The 27664-nt window shown below is 40.8% G+C and overlaps 1 protein-coding gene across 2 annotated transcripts in view; it reads right to left on the bottom strand.

The window, feature by feature from the left end:
* CATSPERB (cation channel sperm associated auxiliary subunit beta) overlaps positions 1 to 27664 on the bottom strand; it is a 114191-nt gene that overhangs the window by 19128 nt on the left and 67399 nt on the right. For both annotated transcript variants that reach the window (XM_042944104.1, XM_042944103.1), the window contains exons 16-20: positions 24318 to 24472; positions 21774 to 21928; positions 10272 to 10462; positions 7972 to 8310; positions 2760 to 2899 (exon numbers count right to left, since the gene is read on the bottom strand). In XM_042944104.1, the coding sequence (XP_042800038.1) occupies positions 2760 to 2899; positions 7972 to 8310; positions 10272 to 10462; positions 21774 to 21928; positions 24318 to 24472 (980 nt within the window). The remainder of the gene's footprint in view (positions 1 to 2759; positions 2900 to 7971; positions 8311 to 10271; positions 10463 to 21773; positions 21929 to 24317; positions 24473 to 27664) is intronic.

Here is a 27664-nt window from a genome sequence, read left to right on the forward strand (position 1 = left end):
TGTTACAGGCTCAAGTGTGTTCACTCAAAATTTGTATGTTGAAGCCCTAACTCCCACTGTCTCAGAACGTGGCTGTTATTTAGAGACAGGGCCTTCACAGAGAGGATTAAGTTAAACTGAGATCATCAGGGTGCACCCTAATTTGATATAATGGTTGTCTTTATAACAAGAGGAAATTTGAACACAGACACACGCAGAGGTGAGACAGCGTAAAGACGCGAGGAAAAGACGGCCGTCTACAAGCCAGGGCGTGAGGCCTCAGAAGAAACCAACCCTGCTGACATCTTGATCTGGGAATTCCAGCCCCCACACCCATGAGAAAATGAATTTCTGTGGTTTAAGACTCCTAGTCTGTGGTATTTTGTTATGACAACCCAAGTAAACTAACACAGTGACCAATGAAAGAATATACAAAGAGAGGGGCACCTGGGTGGTCAGTCCGTTCAATGTCCGACTGGGGCTCAGGTCATAATCTCACTGTTTGTGAATTTGAGCCTCTCATTGGGCTCTGTGCGGACAGCTCAGAGCCTGGAGCCTGTTTCAGATTCTGTGTCTCCATCTCTTTCTCTCTCTGCCCCTCCCTGCTCGTGGTCTCTCTCTCAAAAATAATAAACATTAAAAAAATTTAAGAATATCTGAAAAGAAACGAGTGAAAATAGAAATAGAGAGATATGTTTGACCATAAAGATTGTTTGAGGATAAATCATAACAGAAAACACTTTCTTTTCCAGGAAGAAGTACATTGCAATCTAACAGCTGTGGGCAACACTGGAAATGAGAAAGCTTATGAAATAAACTCCATTATTACACCCTACTCAGACTGATGATGCTTCCCCCCCTTCACTCATGAACATCTGGAGATTTGCTTGGATGATGTGAATAAAATAACTTCCACTGGTATTCATTTTGAAAAGAAGATATACATGTAGCAATTGCTGTAGCTCACAAAGATATGTTTTTAGTAGGAATTTATGCACAATATGTGTGTTTGAACACATTTTGTTGAATATTCAACAAAATTAGCTATATTCCGTTTGAAATTTTAAAGTCTTTTTGGAATTTTAAAAATCTAGAAATACTAATACTGTAGTGATGTTGTAGACTGTACCTCTGTCCCTGTACTCTGTACCCATTAAACACGATGTATTTTTAAAAAGTTTTACCAAAATACATTGGACCAGAATCTAAACACGGTTTGTTCTACCATTAAAGAGAATATGGTTAGGGTTGGGAGACATGCAAGTTAAATAAGAGACAAGGAAGCAAACAAAAAAAATCCAAAATGTTGGACATTCTATAACACAACTGATCTGATTTCTACGATTCAATGACAAGAGAAGAAAATGGACTGGTACCTACCTTCAAACAAAAGACACTTCAGAGAAAAATAATCACGTGCTGTGTGAATCTTGTTTGGATCCAAATTCAAACAAAACAATTCTAAAAATATTTTTTTTTTTTTTAATTTTTTTTTCAACGTTTTTTATTTATTTTTGGGACAGAGAGAGACAGAGCATGAACGGGGGAGGGGCAGAGAGAGAGGGAGACACAGAATCGGAAACAGGCTCCAGGCTCCGAGCCATCAGCCCAGAGCCCGACGCGGGGCACGAACCCACAGACCGCGAGATCGTGACCTGGCTGAAGTCGGACGCTTAACCGACTGCGCCACCCAGGCGCCCCATTCTAAAAATATTTTTAAGAAAATTGGGGAAATTTGATTATGGACTAGGTTTTATAGGATGCCAAAAAATTGTTTAAAAAGTTTTAGGAAAAACAATGGCATGATAATAGTTACGTGAGAGATAGTCACATTTTTTATACATGTGTATTGAATCATGTAAGAAGTGAAATGGCATGATGTTTGCTTTCATTCTGAAATATCTCAGACGATAAACCAAAATCCAAAGAGTGGGGGGAAGGGGTGATGATAAAACAAAAGTAGCAATGTCTCGACTACTGTTTGAGTATTAAGTACATGGAAATTCTACTTGTTTCTGCATCCAAAAATCTTCATGATAAAAACAACTTTGAAATATGTAGAAAAATATTTAGTAACTCAAAAGGATTAAACCATATAGTTAAATGGAAGGGGCAAAATGTTCAAAGTGTATGTACAAAGCTCTCCCAGTTTTAGGGAAAAAAAGAAAAGAAAAATACGGTTCGTTTATAGTGACTGAGGATTTTCTACATGCCAGACATTATTTAAAAAAAATTTTTTTAATGTTTATTTCTGAGAGACAGAGAGAGAGAGAGACAGGCAGAGAGAGAGAGGGAGACACAGAATCCGAAGCAGGCTCCAGGCTCTGAGCTGTCAGCACAGAGCCCAATGTGGGGCTCAAATTTGTGAACCACGAGGTCATGAACAGAAGTCTGCGCCCAACCGACTGAGCCACCCAGGTGCTCCTAGACATTGTTTTAGATGTCCTACTTGAATTATCACATTTAATTCTCAAAAGCAACCCTATGAGGTAGGTATTATCATTACCATCTCCATTTTCTAGATGAGGATACTGAGCCATGGTAAAGTGACCTTCCCAAGTTCACAGACAGTACCAGAAGATCTATACCAGCCAGTCTTCTCCAAAACTCATTCAACCTCTGTTCTGTAATGCTACGATGCCTTTGGTTAATTCCCAAATGTTAAAAGTGCTTAGTCATTCTTGGTAGATAGGGTTATGTTTGATTTTCTCTTCTTTCTCTTAGTTTATACTCTAAGTTTTCCATAATTAATAGATTTTTTTTTGTAACTAAAATCTTACTTGACGTAAAGCTTTGCTAGCTGCAGAAATTTTCATTACGTAACTATCAGTATCATCGAAAGAGCCTTCAGTTTTAACTTCTAACAAATTTGGGTTTCCAACAATGACATTCAGTAGTGGTATTTCAAGTGTTCGAACACCTATGGAAACAAGGCCAAAGGTTAAAATTAGTTAAAATTATATCACTGGGTGTCAACTATACTAAGGGTATCTACTAACTATGGGTATCTACATTTATATCTATCTCTCCAGGTAAAATTCTTCTGGAAATTAATAAAAAAGAAAAAATTAAATCATGAAAAATTTATTTTTTACTTTTTTAAATATTTATTGAGAGAGAGAGAGAGAATGAATCCCAAGCAGGCTCTGCACTGTCAGCGCAGAGCCCCATGTGAGGCTCTAACTCATGAACTGCGAGGTTGTGACCTGAGCCGAAATCAAAAGTTGGACGCTTAACCAACTGAGCAACCCAAGGACTGCATAATCATGAAAATTTTAAACAATTTCATAATGACTGGCTAATCAGGATTCTAGAACATCTGCAGAGTCCGTTATGAAGGATGCATAATGGCCACAAATATAGTTAGGAATTTATGTAGAGTTAACTTTGATCGTTCTTAGAAAAATTCAACTTTGCAAATATTTTCTCAAAGAAATATTGCTCCCCTCCACTTCTCGTTCTTCAGCCAAGTTCTCAAATGCATGGAAAGGTCACTTGGACAGTACCGGTCACACTGAACTGGATGGCTCAGGGAAGAAACTGAAGGATACATGCTCAGTTAAAAGAGCTGTCGGCCACCGTTGCCAAGACAAAACTAGGCAGTTAACGCGGCACATCGTCAGGCCGGTCTCTGCCTTGCAATCACTCCATACTGAGAAATTTAATAGAAAAAGAGATCTGGCAGAGCAAGTAGTCTAACTTCCATCCTTACTAATCAGAAAGGGCTGAGAAGTAGGAAATGATTAGCCTGAAGTTTCATCTGCAACAGTTTCCCTTAAACCAAAGCGATCTGGCCAGTGCTTCCTAAACTATCATCGGGTATTCTGTTAACACGCAGATTCTGATTTAGCGGGGTCTGTGGAGGGCACTGAAGCTCCACACCCCCCTCAGCTTTATTGACGTATAACTGACAAAGAAAACTGGATATATTTAAAGCGTATAATATGATGATTTCATGTATATGTGTGTGTGTGTGTGTGTGTGTGTATACATAGACACTGTCAAATGATCATCACAGTAAGTTAATTACACACCCACCACCTCACAGTTACTTTGTGTGTGTGGTGAGAACATATGAGATCTACTCTCTTAGAAAATTTCAAGGATATAATGCAGTACTATTAACTATAGTCACCATGTCATGTATTACATCCCCAGAACTTACTCACTTTACGATGACTCACTTTACAGTGAGAAGTATCTACTGACATCTGTCCATTTCTTTTTACTCCTGAACCCCTGGCAACCAGCATTCTACTCTCAATTTCTGTGAGTTAGACTTTTTAAAAATTAGACTCCACACCTGAGTGAGATAACACAGCACTTGTCTATCCCTATGTGGCTGATTTCACTTAGCATATCGTCCATATTCATCACACACACACACACACACACACACACACACACACATCATGTTTTCTTTATCCATTCATCCATCAACCGACACTCAGGTTGTTTCCGTATCTTGCCTATTGTAATGCCACAATGAATATGGGACTGCAGATATCTCTTTGAGATACTGATTACATCTCCTTCAGATAGACACCCAGAAGTGCGATTGCTGGATCATATCATAGTTCTATTTCTAATTTTTTAGGAACTCCCATACTGTTTTCCATAGTGTCTGTTCCAGTTTACATTCCCACCAACAGTGCATGAGGGTTCCCTTTTCTCCATATCTTCAGCAGTCCTTGCTAGCTCTTGGCGTTATGATACTAGTCATTCTAACAGGTGTGAGGTGATATCTCACTGTGGTTTTGATTTGCATTTTCCTAATGATTTGTGATGGTGAGCACCTTTTCACGTTATCTGTTGGTCATTCATATGTCTTCCTTGAAAAATGTCTATTCAGGTTCTTTGCCTATTTTTTTAATTGCATTATTTGTAGGGTTGGTTTGTTTTTGCTATTGAGTTGTATGAGTTCCTTATGTATCGTAAGTATTATCCAACCCCTTATTGCACATATGGTTTGCAAATATTTTCACCCACTCTGTAGGTTGTCTTTTCATTTTGCTTATGGTTTCTTTTGCTGTGCAGAAACTTTTCGGTTTGATGTAGTCCCACTTGTTTACCGCTGTTTTTGTTGCCTTTGAATTTTGTGTCATATCCAAATCATTGCCAAGACCAATGTCAAGGATCTTTCACCCTATCTTTTCTTCTGGAGTTTTATGGCTTCAGATCTTAACATTTAAGTCTTTATTCCATTTCATTAATTTTTGTGAGGGGTATAAGATAGGGGACCAGTTTCATTCTTTTGGATATGATGATCAAGTTTTCCCAACACTGGATCTATCAGAGGATAGATCCCACTGTGTGTTCTTGCCTCCCTTGTCAAAGATTAGTTAACCATATATGTATGGGTTTATTTCTGGGCTTTCTATTCTTCTCCATTGGCCTATGTGTCTGCTTTTATGCCAGGACCATATGTTTTGATTAATATAGTGTTGTAATGTAGTTTGAAATCATGGAGTGTGATGCCTCCAGCTTTGTTCTTTCTTTTTTAAAAAAATTGTTAGTTATTTATTTTGAGAGAGAGAGAGCAAGGGAAGGGCAGAGAGAGAGAGAGAGAGAGAGAGAGAGTCCCAAGCATTCTCCGCGCTGTCAGTAAAGAGCCCGATATGGGGCTTGAACCCATAAACCGTGAGATCATGACCTGAGCCGAAAGAGTCAGACACTTAACCGAGTCACCCAGGTGCCCCCTAGCTTTGTTCTTCCAAAGACTGCTTTACTATTTAGGGACTTTAATGTGATGTATGACATTAACAGAATGAAGGGTAAAATCTTTGATCATCTCAATAAATGCAGAAAAAGCATTTGAGAAAATAGGGGTTTTCACAGAAATAGAACAAAAAACCCTAAAATTTGTGTGGAACCACAAAAGACTCTGTACTTCGTACAAGTACCCAGATGCTGCTGATGTGGCTCGTCAAGACACCCACACTTTGTATAGCATGCACTAGGCTTTTCTTCACAAAGAGGCAATTGAGTTGATTTGCTGATTACTATTGGCTTCCATCAAACTGAACAAGTAAAACTATATAATTCAACAACAAATTTGGTATATTTTAAAGCTGCAATAATTAGAACGCTGTAGGATTTGTGCCCGAATACAAAGAGATAACAAAGGAACAGAGTTTTAAATACCCAGAATGGTCCAAGTGATAGGTAAATTGTTTACAAGATAAAGTTGTATTTGAAATCAGTTAAGAAAGGACACACTGTTCAAGAAGGGATGTTCGAACAACTGGCTAACCACCTATGATATACCAAAGCAAACTAGATCAATTAAAGACTTGGAAAGTTAAAACTATAAAATTAAAACTCTAAAATTACTTGAAGGAAATATGGACAATGAGTCATATAATCAATGAGAGGATTCTAAGGGTTTCAAGAGGAAGCTTTCCACAAAATTTAAGTCCACAATATTGATTGAAACAGAAATAGATGTCCTCCATTTTTTTTCGAAGGCTGTAATTTTCATTTGTATAAATTGTATTTGGTTCTGCTTTTCAAAATGAGCCCTTTTAAAAGTAGCGTTTTGTCCTTTCATCATGGTTCAGGTCTTCTTTTGTCTCTTCGAGAGTTTTACATGTACTTGTTTTATTGTGTCTTTCTGATTTTTCTATTATCTCAACTTCTTAGAGACTAAATATCAAGTTCTTGGAGAGAGCCTGCAGACTTTTACATTTAGGTCATTTTCTTACATGTTTTAAAATTCTTGTCCTTGGGACGCCTGGGTGGGTGAAGTGGTTCAGGTCATGATCTCATGGTTGTGGGATCGAGTCCTGCATCAGGCTCCATGCTAAACATGGAGCCTGCTTGGAATTCTTTCTCTCCTCCTCTCTCTGCCCTTCTCCTGCACATTCTCTCTCCCTCTCAAAATAAATAATAAGATAAGCATTAAGAAAATAAAACAAGATTCTTTTCCTCAATTCATGTTCAATGGATATTGATTTTTCCATGGAAGTCTATGTTCCCTGGGTTATGAAAGTATTCCTACGAAGCTTGCCTATGTTTGGAGCCCAGGTCTTATAATTATTTCTCAGCTTGGGATTCCTGCAACTGGTCTGTAGTCTCTGGGGATTATACAGTCTTGGAGTTTGGGGTTTTTAAGGAGTTGGGGTTTTTACAGGAGATCCTTTTTTTCCACTTTGAGTCTTGTGGAGACGATAACCTCCCGAGCTCCCTCTTTGGTTTGTTGGTAAAGTTTTCCTAATCCCCTCTTCATGATTTAAGCTCTTAGCTTTACTTAATGGTCTTGGTTCCAACCTCCTACCACAAAGCATATTCTGCTAATGCTTGGGCATTAAGATCCATCCCTCTGTCTATATGGCCTATATCTGAGTCTCACATCCTTCAGGGAGCCACAAAGTAGCTAATTTATTTGGCTTTGAGTTCCCTCTTCATTTCTGGTGACAAGATTTTTTTCTCTTTTGCTCCCTTCCTTCCATCTTTCCTCCTCTCTTTCTAGCTCAGCTTCTTACTAAAATTTTTATTTTATTTTTCTAGTATGCCATTTCTCCATCATCTTTAGGAAGTTTAATATTACTTTTATAATAAATAAATGTCATGGAAAAATAGGGAAAAGTATAGAATTCTATTTTAAAAGGCTTTTTGGGGGCTTAAAATAAATACTTGAAATAATTACAACAACATCAAAGTAATTAAAAGATTTTCTTTTCAGAGGACAGCAAAAATCTAAACTAAAATCCTGTGTAAATTTGGGCTGGGAACTTAACTCACTTTCCTCATTTGTAAATGAGAATTAAAATCTAGCCTTTTAGAATTGTTGTAAGTAGTAAAAATACACAAAAATAATTTAGTACAGAGCCTCGCACACAGTAAGAATTCAGTCATTACCAGCTCACACTGTGATTAGCAGAATGCCAGTTACTACATAAGCCAAAGATAAAGGAAATAATATCAAAGAGTATATATTCCAGAAAAACAACAACATTTCCTTTTGATGTTTCCCAATACAAATAAGCTTACCTTTTGTATTAGGTATGACCTTAACTTTTAAAGTATGAGACTTCCCCAGATCAATGTATTTCAGGACATTGAGGGATAGGGAATCATCATGTTGCTGAAACCAGTAATTACATGGTTTTGCATATATTTTCCACATTCGTCCATTCCTGTGCCCAAAGTTGTATAGGAACCAGGAGTCTTTGGGGACGGTCATATTGTTGAGTACTTTTGCAGGCATGGTAGCAATAGCCAAAGCATTCTTATCATCTAAAATGCTTATGATCATGAAACTGCTGTAACCAGGAATCACCACGGTCTTCTCCACATCCAGATCTTGAAATGAAGAAATGGTACCTGAGGCTAAAACAGGAATCATTTATTATAAAATAAAATAGCAAATGTTCTCCAAGCACACTGGTGGACGTAACTGATGAAAACACAATTTGAGTTTTTAAACTATGGTCTTAACCAGAGAACACGCTGGCCGGATTTTGAGGTCAGAATCCAAATTATTTTGTAGAAAGTATATCACAAATATGTCAAGCACAAACCTATACTTTAACTTTATTATGAAACTAGTTCTATAAAATCCTTATCAGAAAAAAAAATACCCACATAGGGCTAAGTAGTGACAAAAAAACTGATTACTATAGAAATGCCAAGAACCTTAATGATTTAGAATCTTCACAAGAGAAGGATAACATAGCCAGTGATTCCCCAGTACCTAAAGGTGTGCCTATTACATAGAAGGTGCTCAACAAATATTTGCTGAGTAGATGAGTAATTGTTCAGAAAAAGCATGAAGATTTAAAAGAAACTAGACTTTAGGGAAGCACCGTGAGGAACACCACCATATAAGGAATGGAAAGGGAGAAAGATTTCACCAAGCAGATAAAGAAGAAATCAGTGGAGAAAATCCATCAGAGAGGATGTGCAGGGAGCCAAAAGAAGGCTGGTTCAAGGAAGGGGAGTCATCACAATCAAATGTCCTTGATAGGTCATGAAACATACCACCACCACCAATATTCTCCTCATTCTGAAAAAATAAAGCGGTCAGAAGAGACCCTCATAGCTCTCTTTATCATGTACACATGCTCTAATTTCTCCCACTTAAAACAAACCAACAAAAATCCTTTCCCAGCTTTCTTTCAACTGCCACATAATCTCTCTCCTCCCCTTATAAAAAATTCCTCGGGACAGTTGCCTGCATTCACTGTCTTCAATTCCTCTCCTTCCCTAATGTTTAGAATCTAATCCAACCAGACTTTCATCTATACTACTCCACCCAACAAAAGCTTTTGTCAGTAACTTTCATACAGATCTGCTGGTCAGTTTTCCTTCCTCTTCTGACCTGACCTCCTTCTTGAAAGACCTTCCTCACCTGGCTTCTGAGAGACAGTTTCTCTTAGTTCTTCTTTGAGCAGACCATCCAGTCTCCTTTCCTGCCTTGTCGGAATGTTAGGGATTGCATCTTAGGCCTTTTCTTTCCGTATTTACACTCATCTTGCGGGCGACGTCATCTGGTCGCATAGCATCAACTATCATACATGTACTGATGGCTCAAATTTCTCTCTCCAGTCCAGATGCCTTTCCTGAACTCCACGTTTGTCTTCCTAAATGTGAACCTCATTTCCCCACTTGGATGAGTAACAGGCATCTTCAATTTAATATAATCTCTCACCTGATTACTTCAACTTCGAAACTGATTTCTCTTGTCCTTTCCTTCTTAACCTCTCTCCATCACCTACGCAGTATATTCTCAACACAGGAACCAAAGTGAACATGTTGAAATCTAAGTCCAGTCATGTTACTTTCTGCATGAAACCCTCCAATGGCTCCCCCATTGACTCACAATAAAATCCAAATCCTTACAGTAAACTATACTAACTTTGGCTTTGTATCTATCACGTATAATCCTTTGAAAAGAATTACCCTACATAACAGTGATTTAAAATTATTTTAGTATGTAGGGCAAAATCTACATGAACAATTTTTTTTTTTGGATTTCCGTTTTTTTGTTTGTTTGTTTGTTTGTTTTACTTCTCCTGAATACTGCTTATGATGAAATCAATAACATTACAGGCATAAAAGACAGGCACTAGTGTCGGTGAAATATTAATGAAGTTATAGTTAGGGTTTGTTATATTAGAAACCAAAACTTCCTCCAGGAACCTGAGTATGTAGACTTCAGCAGATTGTCAACTGGACAAAATTTTGAAATATACTGTTTTATAAGTAAGCATAAACAATCCTCCTAAAAAGATAATTCTTCATCTTTTTTTTTTTAAGCTATCAGAGATGTGCTATATTATTACACTTACTTTGCAGTTGAAGAGTAAGTTTATAGGTGACATTGCCAGTTTGAGTAATGGAAAGGGAACTAGACAAACAAGAGCTCTCGTTCACTTCTTCTATTCCAAAAGGGTCTATCACTTCCACAATAATAGAGGACAAAAATCCTTCGGTAAGGTTATGTTGTAGTATCTCTCTTATATAAGCTGTTCCAGTTTTCCTAAAGACCAAAGCAACAAATATCAAACCCATCTGGATAAAACAGTGGTTTAAATGAGCAAGTTTGTGAAAATATGATTTAGAAATATATCAAAAATGGCTAACAAATGAGTATTTGATTATCATTTATTCAACCTCACTAGCAATCAATGAAATCTCAACTACTGCAACTAGATACAGTTTTTCACCCATCAGAGATCAGCAAAGATTTTTATTATTTATTTAGTTAATGTTTATTTATTATTGAGAGACAGAGAGACACAGAGCATGAGCAGGGGAGGGGCAGAGACAGGAGAAGACATAGAATCCAAAGCAGGCTCCAGGCTCCGAGCTGTCAGCACAGAGCCCCGCGTGGGCCTCGAACTCACAAACCGGGAGATCATGACCTGAGCTAAAGTTGGAGGCTTAACTGTCTGAGCCACCCAGAAGCCCCAACAAAGATTTTTAAATGACAGGGTTCAGGAGTGGCAAGAATTGAGTGGAGATAGGCACTCATCCACTACTGATGGTTTGTAAATTAGTACAAGCTTCCCAGAAAGCAGACTGACATTGTGCATGAAGGGCTCTATCATTATTTCCCCTCTATGATTCCATAAGTCTACTGACAGGGCTGTATCCTAAGGCAATAACTTGAAACGCAGAAAAAGAAAAAAAAGCTTTCCACACAAAGATGTTCATCATGGCATTATGATGAAAGTTAGAAATAAGAAATACCAACAATCAGAGAATTAAGTAAATGATAATACATGATCTAGTTAGAATAGATGTAACTATTAAAATCATATTTAGAAGTGTTTTTCCTTATATAAGGAAAGTGGTCATGTTCTAATGTCTAAATGAAAGAAGTAATGTGATCCGTGAGCGTGGAATGTTTTTCCGTTTCTTTGTGTCCTCGATTTCTTTCATAAGTGTTTTAAAGTTTTCAGAGTATAGATCTTTTACTTCTTTGGTCAGGTTTATTCCTTGGTATCTTACTGCTTTTGGTGCAATTATAAATGGGATTGATTCCATGATTTCTCTTTCCGCTGCTTCATTATTGGTGCATAGAAATGCAACAGATTTCTGTACGTTGATTTTTATATCCTACGACTTGGTTGAATTCATGTATCATTCTAGCAATTTTTTTGGTGTAGTCTTTCAGATCAGAAGAACAAATATTGTTAAAATGTCTATACAACCAAAGCAGTCTACACATTCAATGCAACCTCTATCAAAATAACACCAGCATTTTTTCAGAGATAGAACAATCCTAAAATTTGTACGGAACCACAAAAGACTCCAAATAGCCAAACTAATGTTGAAAAAGAAAAGCAAAGTGGGAGTCATCACAATTCTAAACATCAAGCTGTATTACAAAGCTGTAATCATCAAGAGTATGGTACTGGCACAAAAACAGATACATAGATCAATTGAACAGAGTAGAGGACCGAGAAGTGGACCCACAACTGTATGGTCAACTCATCTTTGACAAAACAGGAAAGAATATCCAGTGGAAAAAAGACAGTCTCTTCAACAAATGGTGTTGGGAAAACAGGACAGCGACACGCAGAAGAATGAAACTATATCACTTTGGTACACCATACAACATAAATTCAAAATGGTTGAAAGACCTAAATGTAAGACAGGAAACCATCAAAATCCTACAGAAGAACACAGGCAGCAACTTCTTTGACCTCAGCCACAGCAACTTCTTACTATACACATCTCCGGAGGCAAGGGAAACAAAAGCAAAAATGAACTACTGGGACTTCATGAAGATAAAAACCATGTGCACAGAGAAGGCAACAATCAACAAAACTAAAAGGCAGACTACGGTATGGGAGAAAGTATTTGCAAATGACATATTGGATAAAGGGCTAGTATCCAAAATCTATAAAGAACTTACCAAACTCAACACCCACCCTGCCCCCCCCCCCGCCAAATCCAGTTAAGAAATGGGCAGAAGACATGAATAGACACTTTTCCAAAGAAGACATCCAGGTGGCTAACACACACATGATAAAAATGCTCAACATCACTCATTACCAGGGAAATACAAATCAAAACCACAATGAGATACCACCTCACACCAGGCGGAGTGGTTAAAATTAACAACTCAGGAAACAACAGATGTTGGCAAGGATGTGGAGAAAGGGGAACACTCTTGCACTGTTGATGGGAATGCAAACTGGTACAGCCACTCTGGAAAACAGTTGAGGTTCCTTAGAAAGTTAGAGATAGAACTACTCTATGACCCAGCAATTACACTACTAGGTATTTATCTAAAGGACACAAAAATACAGATGCAAAGGGATACAGGCACCCCAGTGTTTATAGCAGCATTATCAACAATAGCCAAATGATGGAAAGAGCCCAAATGTCCAAAAGCTGATGAATGGATAAAGAAGATATGATACAGATATAGATGTAGATACAGACACATAGATATAGATATATGGATACATATACAGTGAACTATTAGTCATCAAAAAGAATAAAATCTTGCCATTTGCAACAGCATGGATGGAGCTAGAGTGTATTATGCTAAATGAAACAAGTCCATCAGAGTGATTTCACTCGTACGTGGAACTTAAGAAACAAAACAGGTGAACATATGGGAAGGGAAGGAAAAATAAGATAAAAACAGAGAGGGCGGCAAACCATAAGACACTCTTAACAGTAGAGACCCAACTGACGGTTGATGGAGGGAGGTGGGTGGGGAGATGGGCTAGATGGGTGATGGGCATTAAGGAGCACTTGTTGTGATGAGCACTGGGTGTTGTATGTAAGCGATGAATCACTAAATTCTATTCCTGAAAACAGTACTACACTGGATGTTAACTAACTTGAATTTAAATAAAATCTTGGAAGAAAAGAAACAAAGAATAAATGAAAGAAGCAAGGTGAAAAATGGCAAGCAAAAAATTAAAAATGCATATTTAAAAGGATTAATTGCTAACTCATCAAAATGTTTACAGTTGTGATCCTAATTTGCTTCTTCATGTTTATCTGACTCCTAAGAAATTTGCAAGGAGCAAGTCCTTTACAGTCAAGGAAAAAAATCCATTTAAAAAATGTTAACTTGAAACATCCACATGCAAAAGAAAAAAAAAATCTAGACACAGACTTTACACTCTTCACAAAAATTAACTTGAAATGGATCACAGACTTAAATATAAAATGCAAAACCATAGAACTCATACAAGATTAACATAGGAGAAAAATCTACATGACCTTGGGTATGGGGATGACTTTTTAGATATAACACTGAAGTTATGATCCATGAAAGAAAACATTGATAAGCCATACTTTATTAAAATTAAAAACATCTGTTCTGTGAAAGACACTGTCAAGAGAATTAGAAGACAAACCACAGACCGGGGGAAAATATTGCAGAAGGCACACCTGATAAAGGACTGTTACCCAAAATGAACTGTAGAGAAGGAAAAAAGCCTTTTTTTCTTTTTTTTTTTTTTTCCTCTACCTCCCTAAATTCTGAACCTGAGGGCCTGGAAATTAAACTGACAAAAGACAGATTACAAGAAGAAAACAAATAGAGTTTATTTTTCTAATGTTTATTTATTTATTTATCTATTTATCTATTTATTTATTTAGAGAGGGATAGAAAGCAAGTGGGGGAGGGGCAGAGAGAGAGAGAAAGAGAGAGAGAGAGAGAGAGAGAGAATCCCAAGCAGGCTCTGCACTGTGAGCACGGACCCCGCCGAGGGGCTTCACAAACTGTGAGAACATGACCTGAGCTGAAACCAAGAGTTGGATGCTTAACCAACTGAGCTACCTGGGCGTCCAACAAATAGAGTTTATTAACCTGTGTGTCATGTTTATACACTAGAGAAACTTCAGTGATGAGAAACTCAAAGGGGTGGTTAGAACCTGAGGCTTACAAAGCATTTTAACAAAGAACAGTAAATTCTCTGAAAAGTGACAAGGCAAAGGAACAGGGGTTTAGGCTTTCAGGAGTGCCAAACTGGAAAAGTAAATATGCCTCTGAGGGAAACTAAGGAAAGAGAAGTCTTGTTTAGTAAGATTGGTTATGTAGATTCCACTCTGGCCTCTGGGCTTAAAAGAGTCTCTGGAGATTAGGAATCATCTTGCCTTTCCTGGTGGGGAGGGAGAGGGCAGAGATTTTTTTTTCTTTGTGTGTTTGTGCGCACACGCACGAGCTTAATTGCTTCACTGTTTTTCTTTGTTCTTTTTTCTTTTTGTAAGATGAGAATTCAGGAAAATGATAAAAATCTATGCTCTTCGTTAGAAGACCAGAGGAGAAATAAAAGCTCTTTCATTTATCAGTTGTGTGATGCCTTGAAATGCCTATCCCTACGAGTCACAGTGTCCTTACGTGCATTTCATTAAAGGGGCAACTTGGGTTTAAAGTCAGAGATTTTTTTTTTCTTGTATCTGCTTCTTCTCAATTGTCTTCAGCTGAAAACAATCCTCACGCCAAACTGGAATATTTTGGGGTGGCATATTCTGATCCCCTACAATATAAAGAACTCTTAAAACTCAGTAATAAAAAAAAATCAACCCAATTTAAAAATGGGCAAATGAACTGAACAGACACCTCACCAAAGAAGATATACAGATGGCAGATAAGCATATGAAAAGACGCTCCACATCATACATCATCAGGAAATCCAAATTAAAACAATGTTGAGATACCACCACACCTATTAGAATGGCCAATATACAAAACAGTGACAACACTGAATGCCTGCAACAACACGGAGCAACAGGAACTCTCATTCATTGCTGGGGGCAATGCCGAATGGTACTGACACTTTGGAAGACAGTTTGGCAGCTACTTATAAAACTAAGCATATTCTTACCACGTGATCCAGCAATCACATTTCTTGGTATTGATCCAAGTGAGTTGAAAACTTAAGCTCACACAAAAATCTAAACAAGGATGTTTATAAGAGCTATTGTTCATAATTGCCAAAAACTTAGAAGCAACCAAGATGTCCTTCAGCAGGTGAGTGGATAAATAAACTGTGGTGCATCCAGACAATGGGATATTATTCACCACTAGGAAGAAATGAGCTCTCAAGGCACAGAGAGACACAAAGGAAAGTTAAATGCCTTTTACTAGGTGAAAGAAACCAACCAGAAAAGGCTGTATATTTTATGATTCCAACATACTGTAATGACTCCAACTGTATGACGTTCTGGGAAAGACGAGACTATGAAGACAGAGAAGAGACCAGTGATTGCTAGGGGTTATCTGGGAGCGAGGGATGAATAGGCAGAGCACAGGGGATTTTTAAGGCAGTGAAACTCCTCTGTATGGTACTATAAGGTGGGTCCATGTCATACATTTGTCAAAACCCACAGAATATAGAACACTGAGAGTGAACCATAATATAAACTATGGACTTTGGGTGATGATGGTACGTCAATGTAGGTAATAACCGTACCACCATAGTGCAAGACATTGACAGTGGGGAAGATTGTGTATGTGGGTACGGAGAGTGGATGTATGAGAACTCTGTACTTCCTGTTCAGTTTTGCTATGGACCCAAAACTTCTCTAAAGAGTAAAGTTTCTTAGGGGCTCCCATGTGGCTCAGTCGGTTGAGCTTCTGACTTCGGCTCAGGTCATGATCTCACGGTCTATGAGTTCGAGCCCCGCGTTAGACTCTGTGCTGACAGCTCAGAGCCTGGATCCTGCTTCGGATTCTGTGTCTCCCTCTCTCTCTGCCCCATCCCCGCTCATGCTCTGTCTCTTTCTGTCTTGAAAATAAATAAAACATTAAAAAAATTTTAAAAAAGAGTGAAGTTTCTTAATGAGAAAAAATGACCCTCGTTGCCTCTGAAGTCAATGACCAATGGCCAGGCAGACACTTTGACTTAAAGCTGTTTCTCCCCTTCTCCACTCGAGTCTCTTTTACTCAAGTGTCTAGGGTTTGCTGTTGGGGGTAATTAAGCTCTACTGTTCTGGGAGAGGTAAGAAATCGGTGGGTTTTTGTTTTTTTTGTTTTTTTTGTTTTTTTTTTTTTTTTGAGAGAGAGTGAGAGAAAGGGAGGGAAGGAGTATGTGAGCAGGGGAGGGGGCAGAGTTAGAAAGAGAATCTTAAGCAGGCTCCATACTCAGAGCAGAACCCAGTGTGGGGCTCGATCCCACAAACCTGTGAGATCATGACCTGAGCTGAAATCAAGAGTCAGACACACAATCAACTGAGTCACCCAGGCACCCCTAGTTATAAGACTTCTGATTTTGCTTTAGAGGAAGAAAGATCAATCCAACAAGAAAACAAAGGAAATAAAGCACAAAGTCATCACTCTCCATAAGTCCATTAGAGAACTAAGGTCACCAACTAACATGACCAACTAACATTAAATCCAGGGGAATAAGCCATTCCAAGGAGAGTCTGAACACAGGAAGAGACTTACCAATAGAAGAGCCTGGGAGGGAGAGACCCAGTGTTGGCCACAACACAAGCAAGTAAGAATTGGCTAAAATTGTTAAAAAAAAAAAAAAAAAAATGGAAGCCCGAGTATATGCTTGCATTATGAGTTTGGAGAAGCTAGGGTACCTTTCAAAGGGGTGTCCCCTTTGAACTCACAAGTTACTTCCTTCCCATGGGCTTTCCCAGAGGCTCATGAGAAAGACAGGGGCAGGGCAATAGACCAGAGAGACCCCCTGGTGGTGGTCCAGGCAGCATGGAGGATGGGAGGAAACAGGCATCAAGCATCACCCACTTTCTTAAACTTTCTTTCATAGGAAGCAAAAATTTCAAGCCATGGGAAGCAAGATATTAACCACTTTTGCACACTGGCCTCCAAAGAAGTGATCAGTGCTGAGAGGGGTGGTTGGAGGGTGCTGGCACTGAAGCCCTGCTTCCCTCCCACCTCCCCTCCCTCTGTCCCCCTATGTAGCAAAAGCTTGAAGCTACTGGGAGACAGGAAGCAAAAGCCATGGGGCACAGGCAAAGACACATCAGGATGAGAGAAGTATAAAATAATAGCACTCGACCCATTATAGAGGGTCAGGAAGCTGTCTTGTGTCTATAGTTCTGGTAGAATTATCTAGGGGTGCCTGGGTGGTACAGGTGGTCAAGCATCCAACTCTTGATTTCAGCTCAGGCCGCTGTCTTAGCACCTTTTAGTGAAAAGACTAGACTGTTCTTTTTGCATTCTTATCCAGTGTCACATTGGTTGTCCATAAAATGAATGTCTCTTGGGGCGCCTGGATGGCTCAGTTGGTTAAGCATCTGACTTTGGGTCAGTCTTGTGGTCTGTGAGTTCAAGCCCCAGATCGGGCTCTGCACTGACAGCACAGAGCCTGCTTGGGATTCTGTGTCTCCCTCTCTCTCTGCCCCTCCCCTGCTTGCACATGCTCTTTCTCAAAAATAAATAAACATTAAAAAAAATTTTTTAAAGCATTATCTCACTGTGAGGAGAAGAGCTGGAAATTTCCACCCAAGATTGAATCTCAGATACCAGGCAGAATTTGGCTGCAAGAGGTAATTTCTATTAACAGATTATTGTTTTTTGGTGTTTTTTTTCCCCCTCCCTTAATGGAACCTGACAAGCTGAACGTAACATTTAAATGCAAGGACGGGGCACATGGGTGGCTCAGTTGCTTAGGCGTCCGACTTTGGCTCAGGTCATGATCTCGCGGTTCGTGGGTTCAAGCCCCGTGTTGGGCTCTGTGCTGACAGCTCAGAGCCTAACGCCTGCTTTGAATTCTGTGTCTCCCTTTCTCTCTCTGTCCCTTCCCTACTCACTCTCTGTCTCTCAAAAATAAATAAACATTGGAAAAAAAATTTTAAAGCAAGAACAAAGGCCAAGAAAAACCAGGAGGGGTTGTTACACAGAGTTTTAGTCACTGTGACAAAGGGAACATGAATACTCCAGTGAAGCAGAAGAGAGACAAAAACAGACTCCCTCACACATGGACTCATCACATGTTGCAGGGTGGGGGGAGCCCACATCAGCGGGGGGAAAGAGTGACTTCTACAGATGGCTGGTTATACGTATAAAAAAAGAAAGCAATCAGTTCCTACTTCACACGACACACATTGGTGCTAGATAGACCAAACACTTAAAAATGAAAAGCCAAACTAAGACTATTACACGAAAACACAGGAGAGTTGCCAAATAGATCGTGGTGTATTAATGTGAGTGAATTACAGATGCATCAATACCGAGGAATTTAAAAAGCCTATCGCTGTATGGAAAAGGCAAGTCACAGAAGAATAATACATTTAGCAAAACTAAATAGTATGTTTTGATGCATGGGTACATGTTAAAGCCATAAAGAAAAAAATTGTGTCAATGTTCACGCAGAAATCAAGATGATGCTGATCTCTGGGGGACCAGGCCTAGTGTTGGGGTGGGGAAGAAAGGAGACCTTCCCAGGGGGATTGCCCAAGGGGTCGAGGGAACCAGCAGGGTGGACAGGTGGAGTAGTGGCCTTGTCCCTTCCAAAGGACTCTGGAGGTCTCCATCAGGAGGGCCTCTTCCCCCTTTATTTCACCTGCTTTCTCTCCCCCGAACTCTGGAAGGGCTAGACACCATAAGCTTCAAGGGAAGAAGATACTAGAAGCTGAAAAATAGTAAGAATGAGCAATACCCCACCTCCCCCAGCTCCCCAGTCCAGGTCAGGCCCAAACAGGGGCTGGGAAACAAATTTAAAATGGGTAAGAATTTGACCTCTCCTAAAACACTGGACAAGAAGAGAGTCACGTGATTCTTAGACTGACTTAGACATTTTTAGACCAAGGAAATATTCACCTGCCCTCGAAGAGAAAAGTTATGGGACTTGCCTGATATTCATCTAGAGATAGAACGGAGGGAAGTCCACGGAGGGGCTTGAAGGACAGTAGGAGAAAAATTAAAGGTGGCCTCTCCAGCTTATTCAGTGAGCAAATTTCACATCTATCTATCCAGTTACTCACATAATTAGAAGCCTTCAATGCCTCTCCTTCACCTGGAATGACATCTAACCCCCCAACCCCATCCCCGCGGGACTCAGAAGGCCCCACCCAACCTGGCTCCACGGTCTTGAATGACTTTTCTCCTCCTTTCACAACACTGAAGTCACTCTGGTTTTCCTTTGGTTTCTCAAACACACACCATGTTCCCATTGGCCTGGGGGCCTTCTACGTGTTGTCCTCTCAGTCTGGAAACTTCCCCCCACCCCTCTCTTCATCCGCATTCTTCTGTTCCCATCATAAGCACCACCGCCCCTGAGCAACCTTCCAACATCCTCCAATAAGGGCTCAACCCTCAGGAAAACACTCTCTTGATGGCCCATGCTCTTCTGCTGTCAATGGCGTGAGTTCAAGATGTGCGTGGGTTCGAATGTCATCTTCGCTGCTCTATGGTATCCAGAGTGCCTTGCACATAGTAGGTTTTAAGCAATTGTTTGTGGGAAAATGAATGAAGGGCTCACCCTGCTCCAGCCCCTGAATACCTAGAATCTGCCTTGGCCCATTGCTAACTTTGGAACCTTGGGTCCCAAATCCTTGACCAGTCCAGCTGAAGTTTGGCTTTCTTCTAGTTCTCTGATCCTGGCTCTTTTCTCCCATTTCCTGCCTTGGAGATGCCCATTCCCTCGTTTCCGCACCAGTAGAGCAAAGTTAGAATCTGACCCCAGAATGTGCTGTTCTGATTTTTAAACACAGGCACTCTCACTTTTCCAGAGTTCACCTTGTGCCGCTCCACTTTTAGGAAAGACCAACATTAGCCCTTGTTTTCCCTAACTGAAAGAAATCCCAAGAGGACGCCCACTTCCACGAGAAGAGACAAAAAGTGAAAACAGAATCCAGCTTTGGTTTTGCAGTGAGCTGAGCCCTCATAGGGGCAGCGCACATCCCCAGCAGCAAGAAGGTCCCGCCGAACTCCTCCCCCTCGAGCTGCACGCAGCATTCTCTGCACCAAGATGCCAGAGGGTTGACCTGTGCGAGCAGCTGTGGTTTATCTCCCTTCATTTTGTGCATCCGTTAGCAAGATATGTCGTAAGGCATCAGAAAAAGCCTAATGGAGGTTATTTTTGGGGTCTGGGAATGCTCAGAAATTTTTCCATAAAAATTAAGAGTAATTGCGTCTTTACGCCAGTTTGGCTTCCAAAAAGTTTCACAGGAACACTCTACTTTTGGAGAGTGAGGGGAAACTTGTATTTGGATCCTTAAGAGGATCATATGCTTTTTAAAATTATTAGGATATAAAACACTAATATTAACATTGAGATTATATTAATCATATGTTAGTCTTTTAAAAAGTGATTCTGTATGTTTTCTCCAAGGACGTGCCTATGTAAACTGAGTGGTGGGCACCTGGGTGGCTCAGCTGGTTAAGCGTCCGACTTCGGCTCAGGTCATGATCTCGCAGTCCATGAGTTTGAGCCCCGCGTCTGGCTCTGTGCTGACAGCTCAGAGCCTGGAGCCTGCTTCGGGTTCTGTGTCTCCCTCTCCTCTCTGCCCCTCCCCTGCTCATGCTCTTGCACTCTCTCTCTCTCTGCACACACACACACACACACACACACACACACACATTAAAAAAAAAAAAGACTAAGTGGCTTGGAAATGTCACACACACAAAATCCCAGGTACTTTTCTTAGACACAGAAAGTTCTACCATCCTTGTGTGGGATAGGGGGACTGCTACCAGCATTTGTTCCATCCTATCCAATTTCAGTCTTTACCTCCATCTCTGCGTGAGCTGCCCCACGGCACATGAAGTTGTTGGCTACGCGACAAGGTGCAAACCGATATCCCGATACAAATATAGTAAACAGATTTCAATCTGGTGGAGACACCTGTTTGGAGTAGGGTGAGTTTCTTCTGGTCATCTGAAATTGTTCCTTTTCTGGTTGTTAGATTTTCGGGGTTGTAAAATTCATAGTGGTCTTCAAAGACGGTTTTTAGCCCTAAAGGTAGTTTTAAAGGTCCTGGGCTCTTGCTGTTATCTTAGAAGTAAGCGTGGCTGAGAATACCACATACCCTGCTGTGCGGTATTTTGTGCAAGATGACCTTCGCTTTGCTAGATGTGTCTGTCCTTAGTACATGTGAGAAATGCCCTGTAAGTGAGCAGTATAGACAAGCAGTATCCAGTGTAGCCCAGGACATCTTTGATTACTCAAAGACGAAATCTTTGATACTGAAGGTGCTGACGTGATCAATCGTGTTTCTGAACTTGGGGCATCAGTCAAGGCACCTTGGAATCTACCAACGTATGTGGGCTTCTGAGGTATCGGAAAAAGATATACTCTATCTGGTACAGCTGAGAACACGACTCAAAAACGTCGGCTCGGAATTTAGCGTTTAGAAACCAGTGTGAAATCTAAATACATGTGAGGCAAATCAGTCCCTACCTGGAGTGTATCACTTTTCCCAAGTGGATGTTGCTGAATTTCTTGGTGTATCTACTTTCCTGAGGTTCGTTTGTGGGGACGTACGCAAAAAAAACCACTTCTTTTAAAGTGATAAACTGTGGCGCGAGTGCAGTTTCGAAGCCCATGTCAGGAGGCTGGAGTAGGAAAAAAAGAAAACAGTGCATCTAAACTACTTTATACTTCAATTAGGGCAAAATGCAAATATGAGATTTGTTTCCAGTTCAGGTCAAAACAGGACTGTTTTTGTTCATCAGTAGGAGTAATATTTCAACATGTTCTGTTTGAATATCCACGCGTGTGTGAGGGATAATATCTTCTCCTGGTGCGGAGGCAAATTCTGGGGAGCAAGATTCAGTTTGGGACCTTGGCAGGAGCTGGAGTGGAAGAATGCACCGAGGCATGTCTTCCATTGTGTGCGAGGGGTCTGGAGGGGCAGATTTTGGAGCTCGGTTCTTACTGGAGTTGTTTTTTGTTTTTGTTTTTTTACAGGAAGGGGCTGTGGCATACAGCTCCTCACTTGAAAGCCGCTGCTCCCACCGCTGCATGCCAGTGACCCCACGGCTGCCAGTGACCCCACAACCCCCCCGCTCCTGTGCTATAGCCTTTCTCATTTCTTCTGTTTCACAAGCCTTTCCCTATAGTCCACGCCAGCACCACTGCCCCAATTTCTGACCCGTAGTGTCTTTCCAACACACTCTACTCTGATCCTGATCCTGTCCAGCTTGGGGAACTTTGAGGACCATCCCGAAGGGGGTGTTGTGGTTTGACCTCGTTGTTATGACATGGGGAGTGGGGGTGGTAGGTAGTGCAGACTGGTTGGGGGTGTGGCCATTCAACAGTGCCTCCAAGACCCATTTTCTGTCATGTCTTGTCCCCCTAGTGTCTTAAACTTGGGAACCCACTGAAGAGGGGAGAGAGTGGGAAACAGATGCCAGGAGAATAGACATGAGACAGAATCAGTGTCTTAAGGGCTCTCGAAAGGCTGAGAGTGCTTTAGAGTTCCAAACACCACGGGGTGCCTGGGTGGCTCAGTCAGTTAAGCATCTGACTGTGGCTCAGGTCATCTTGAAGTTTGTGAGTTCAAGCCCTACATCAGGTTCTGTCCTGATGGCTCGGAGCCTGGAGCCTGCTTCACATTCTGTGTCTCCCTCTCTCTCTGTCTTCCCCTCCCCAACTCTCCCTCTCAAAAAAACAAATAAAGATTAAAAACAATTTTAGAATTCCTAATGCCATTCTAGCCTGGGAGTGACAAGACCACCCTATGAAAAGTGTGTACAAGTTCAATGAAAGGCAACACGCTGGGCCTGGGACCTGCTGTCTGGGTAAATGTCAGTGGTGTGTGTGATTTGGGGTAGATTATTCAGCCTTGCTTTGCCTCATTTTGCTCATCAGTAAAATGAGGATAAGTAGCTGTTACAAAGATTTAAGAGAGCAGAGCAGTGCTCGGGACATAGAGCCACGAAAAAGCCAGTGGTGATTTTTACCCCGGGAGGATGCACGCACAGCTTGTCTGGGGGAGAGAGGTGAGTTAAAAAAAAAACAAAAAACCCCTATTTATTGGCTTTTGATTTTAAGAATGTAAACTTTCACATAAGAGAACTAAGACATTTCCTACAAATTGTGAAGTTAGTGAAAAACTGTGGAATCTGCTTTTTTGGCAAGTTCCACCCTCCCCTCATGTCATTTGATTTGTGTCTATGCAGAGCCCACACGGCAGACTGGCAACTGTACAGAAAGTCATATGGCGGCATTTTACAGTCACAGGGAAGTTCCCGCCACCCTCTCTAGGAATATCTCGGACAGGGAAAGCAAAGACAACAACCTTTCAGCCCCAGTCTTGGCCTGGTAGTTTGCAGTGATCTGTTAAAACCAGAGTCGGCCTTTATTCCATTTCCTTTAGGCCGAAGGGAAGGTTTTGTTAAGCCCCAGTGAACACAAAAAACTTGTTCTTTGCTGATACACTCAGGAAAGTTCATTTCATGACCGTGTGCCCAGTGATGAGTTCTTAGGCACATGCACCATCACAAGTGGCACATTATACATTAAAATTATTAGAACAACTCTTTGCACTGTCACCTGTGAGGAAGTCCTATATTAGTATCAGAAAAGGAAAAAAAAAATGAAGGGGCAGGGTTAATATGAAAGAGGAAAGGTAAACCACTGGGAAAAATGGAACTCATATTTCTTGCTCATATTTCTTGGGAGGTAGAAAACCAAACCTATCGTGACCCTGGGTTGGAAGTAATAGGTCTAAGTAATAAGCTTAGAATATCTGGTCATGTTGCTCTGAAGATAGTCTGGGTGGAGTTAAATCTATAGAACCCTGAAAGGGACTGGGAAGAAGGTTTTGGAGATGTTCTCTGCTATCTGGAGGCTTTTCCTATAGTCAAACAGAGCAAAGTGCATTAATACGAGTTTGTCCCAAGGAAAATACCTTCCTGTTTTCCCACAATTCCGTGTGTGGAACGTGGTATATGTATTCTTAAAGCAAGGTGAACAGTTTCAATGCATTATATCACTAACCTGTCCAAAAATACCTTTAGAATTTCCAAAGGCTGCAAATGACCCACCAGCTTCAAAATGGTCTGGCGTCAGTTTATGTATGAAACCCATGTGGTCATAGTATAATGTGAAGATATTGTCATTAATAGATCCGATTTTACTATATCTTCTTAATCCTACGAGGAAAGAAACAGAAGTCTCTTGATGTCGATATAATACAACTAGAGACGTTTTAATACCATACCTTGTAAAAAACAAAAAAACCCCAAAAAACTAAAAAACCCTTCACTTAAACTAAGGGGTGGAAGTAAGGCTTTGAGACTCCACAATTAGTAAAATACATGTTGGTCTTGGTTAAGTCCCTCAAAAGTCCTTTCGGGGCTCCATTTCATTACAGAACCTGTTCCCTGAAGTAGGTGAAGGCCAGAGTGAGGGTCACAGGAGAGATCTGGAGAAAGAGAAGTGAGCTCCCCCTAGTGGTGGTTCCTCTTCCTGATGCCAGGAGAATTATCTGCAGAGACCGTGGAGTCATTAGCCATCCTACGATGAATAGGTTGAACCAAATTTGGTGTCCTGTGTTTCTCTCGTGCCTTTAGAGAAACATGATGGGCAGTCCTGGCAGTAATCTGGTAGTAGCAAAGCATTCACCTAACCGAACAGACACTGGTCCAGAGAGAGAGAGAGAGAGAGAGAGAGAGCTGCCTCCCACAATCCCTGAATGTTGGAGTGCCCCAGGGCTCAATTTTTACATCTCTTCTCTATCTCTGGAGATCTCATCCAGTTTTAGGATTTTAAATCCTTTTTTTTTTTTTTTTTTTTAAGTAGGCTTCACACCCAGCACGTAGCCCAACATGGGGCGTAGAACTTGAGATCAAGACCTGAGCTGAGATCAAGAGTGGGACACTTAATTGACCGAGCCACCCAGGTGCCACTAAATCCATCTTTATGCAGATGATTCCCAAATGTAAACCTCTCATCCCATTCTCTTCCCTGAACTCCAGATTTGTATATCTGGCCGCCTACTGACAGTTCCAGATCCATGGCGGTCAGGCATCTCAAACCAAACTCATCCCAGACTGGACTCCCAACCCCCAGGCAAACTCCTCCACCCTCAGCCTTCCTCCTCTCCATAATACCAACTGCAGTTTTCCTTTTGCTCAATCCAAAACCGTGGTGTCATTCTTTCTTTTTTTGTTTCACATGTATTTATTATTGAGAGACACAGAGAGACAGAGTGCGAGCAGGGGAGGGGCAGAGAGAGAGGGAGACACAGAACCTGAAGCAGGCTCCAGGCTCTGGGCTGTCAGCACAGAGCCCGATGCGGGGCTTGAACTCACGAACTGCAAGATCAAGACCTGAGCCGAAGTCGGATGCTTAATCAACTGAGCCACCCAGGCACCTCCCGTGGTGTCATTCTTAATTCTCCTCTTCCTCTCACAGCCTGTATCGAGGCCATCAGCAAATCCTACTGACTCTAGCTTCAAGATGCATATAGAAGCCAACCTTTACTCGCCAATTCCACCTCTGTCGCCCCGCACAAGTGGATATGGGCAGAGGTTTACTGTGAGGAATTAGCTCATGCAATTATGGAGGCTGAGAACTGCTGTGATCGGCTGTAAGCTACAGAAGCAAGGGCCTGAGAACCAGGGGATCAGATGGCATAACTCCCAGTCAGAGGACAAAGACATGAGGACTGAAAACCAGAAAGGCCCCTAGTTTAAGTCCTAGGCCAAGGAGAGAAGGCTTACGTCCCAGTTCACAGGCAGGCAGGAAGCAAAGGAGGGGATTCCATTTTCCTTCACCCTTTGGTTCCAGTCAGGCCTCCAATGGATTGGATGAGGCCCACCCACCCACACTGGGTAGGACAGTCTGCTTTATAGAGCCTGCTGGTTCAAATGCTAATCTCCTCCAGAAACACCCTCACAGTCACATTCAGACATAGTTTAATCTGGACACTCCTTGGGGTGCCTGGGTGGCTTAGTTGGTTAAGTGTCCGACTTCAGCTAAGGTCATGATCTCACAGTTGGGGAGTTCAAGTCCCGCTTCAGGCTCTGTGCTGACAGCTCAGAGCCTGGAGCCTGCTTTGGATGCTGTGTCTCCTCTCTGTCTCTGTCTCTCTCTCTCAAAAATAAAGAATTTAAAAAATAATTTAAAAAATATGGGCACTCCTTAGCCCAGTCAAGTTGACACAAAATTAAATATTACAGTTGCTAAGGTTCACTAGGCCATATTTCATCTATGAACATAAGATACACTTTCTTCACATTTTAACATTTTGATTGAGATCACTTTCGTAATTGCCGTGTCTTACAATCATTTCCCACCAGGTGGCACTCAAAGTACAGTGGTCATTTGGCCACACAGGCATGTACTTTGTGCCAGCTTTTTATATTGCCCATCACTTCAAGTTTCCTGAAACACTGGTATAATATTGTTGAATTTTACCGATGCTTAAGATGCCTTCAATAATATTACATTATAATTTGGCACTGAAACAAAATTGTTATGGGCGCAGTAAGAGAAGAAAACAAAGCAGGGTATATATTTATCAGTAAGCGACACTGGAAGAATCACCACAATGTCACATTTTCTTGTACGACACCAAGTGTTTTATAGAACCTAAGAAAGAAAGAATCCGGGGCACCTGGGTGGCTCAGTCGGTTAAGCCTCCGACTTTGGCTCAGGTCATGACCTCATGGGCCATGCGTTTGAGCCCCGCATCCGGTGCTGGAGCGTGGAATCTGCTTCGGATTCTGTGTCTCCCTCTCTGCCCCTCCCCCACTTGGACTCTGTCTCTGTCTCTCTCAAAAATAAGTAAACATTAAAGAAATTCTTAAAAAAAAAAAAAAAGGAAGGAAGAATCCCACAGGAGATGACATTACATTATCTTTTGCTAGTGAAATACCACTCAAAACGATTACCCTATCACATACCAAGTAAGGCAATAATGTCACAGTAATCCAAGCATCACTCAGGAACACTGTTAAAACAGGGTGTTAAGGTTTAATTGGAAGTTTTTCTTTGTGGTAACAGAACAAAGTCATCTTATGATCAATGAACCCCAGCTTTGACTCAACATAGGTTTTACAACATTCTTCTGTTGGCTTTGCACATGAACTACTGGTGAAGTTAGTTGGCTCCAAATTCTTAGGTAATATTATTTTTCTCTGAAAGTTCTGTAGAAGAATATGTGCCTTTCATCGTGGCAGCAGAAAAAAAATCCAAGGCTGACTTGATTTTTCTGTGCCTTTAAAGTTGATTTACGTTTTCTATTTCAAATAATTCAGAAGTGTTTTGCTTTTAGTTAAAAAAATCTTATTGTCACTTTTGGTTTCCTGTATTGTTTTCTATTTTCAGTATTTATTCAT

This window comes from Panthera leo, chromosome B3, assembly GCF_018350215.1.
Source record: "Panthera leo isolate Ple1 chromosome B3, P.leo_Ple1_pat1.1, whole genome shotgun sequence".
NCBI lineage: Eukaryota > Metazoa > Chordata > Mammalia > Carnivora > Felidae > Panthera > Panthera leo.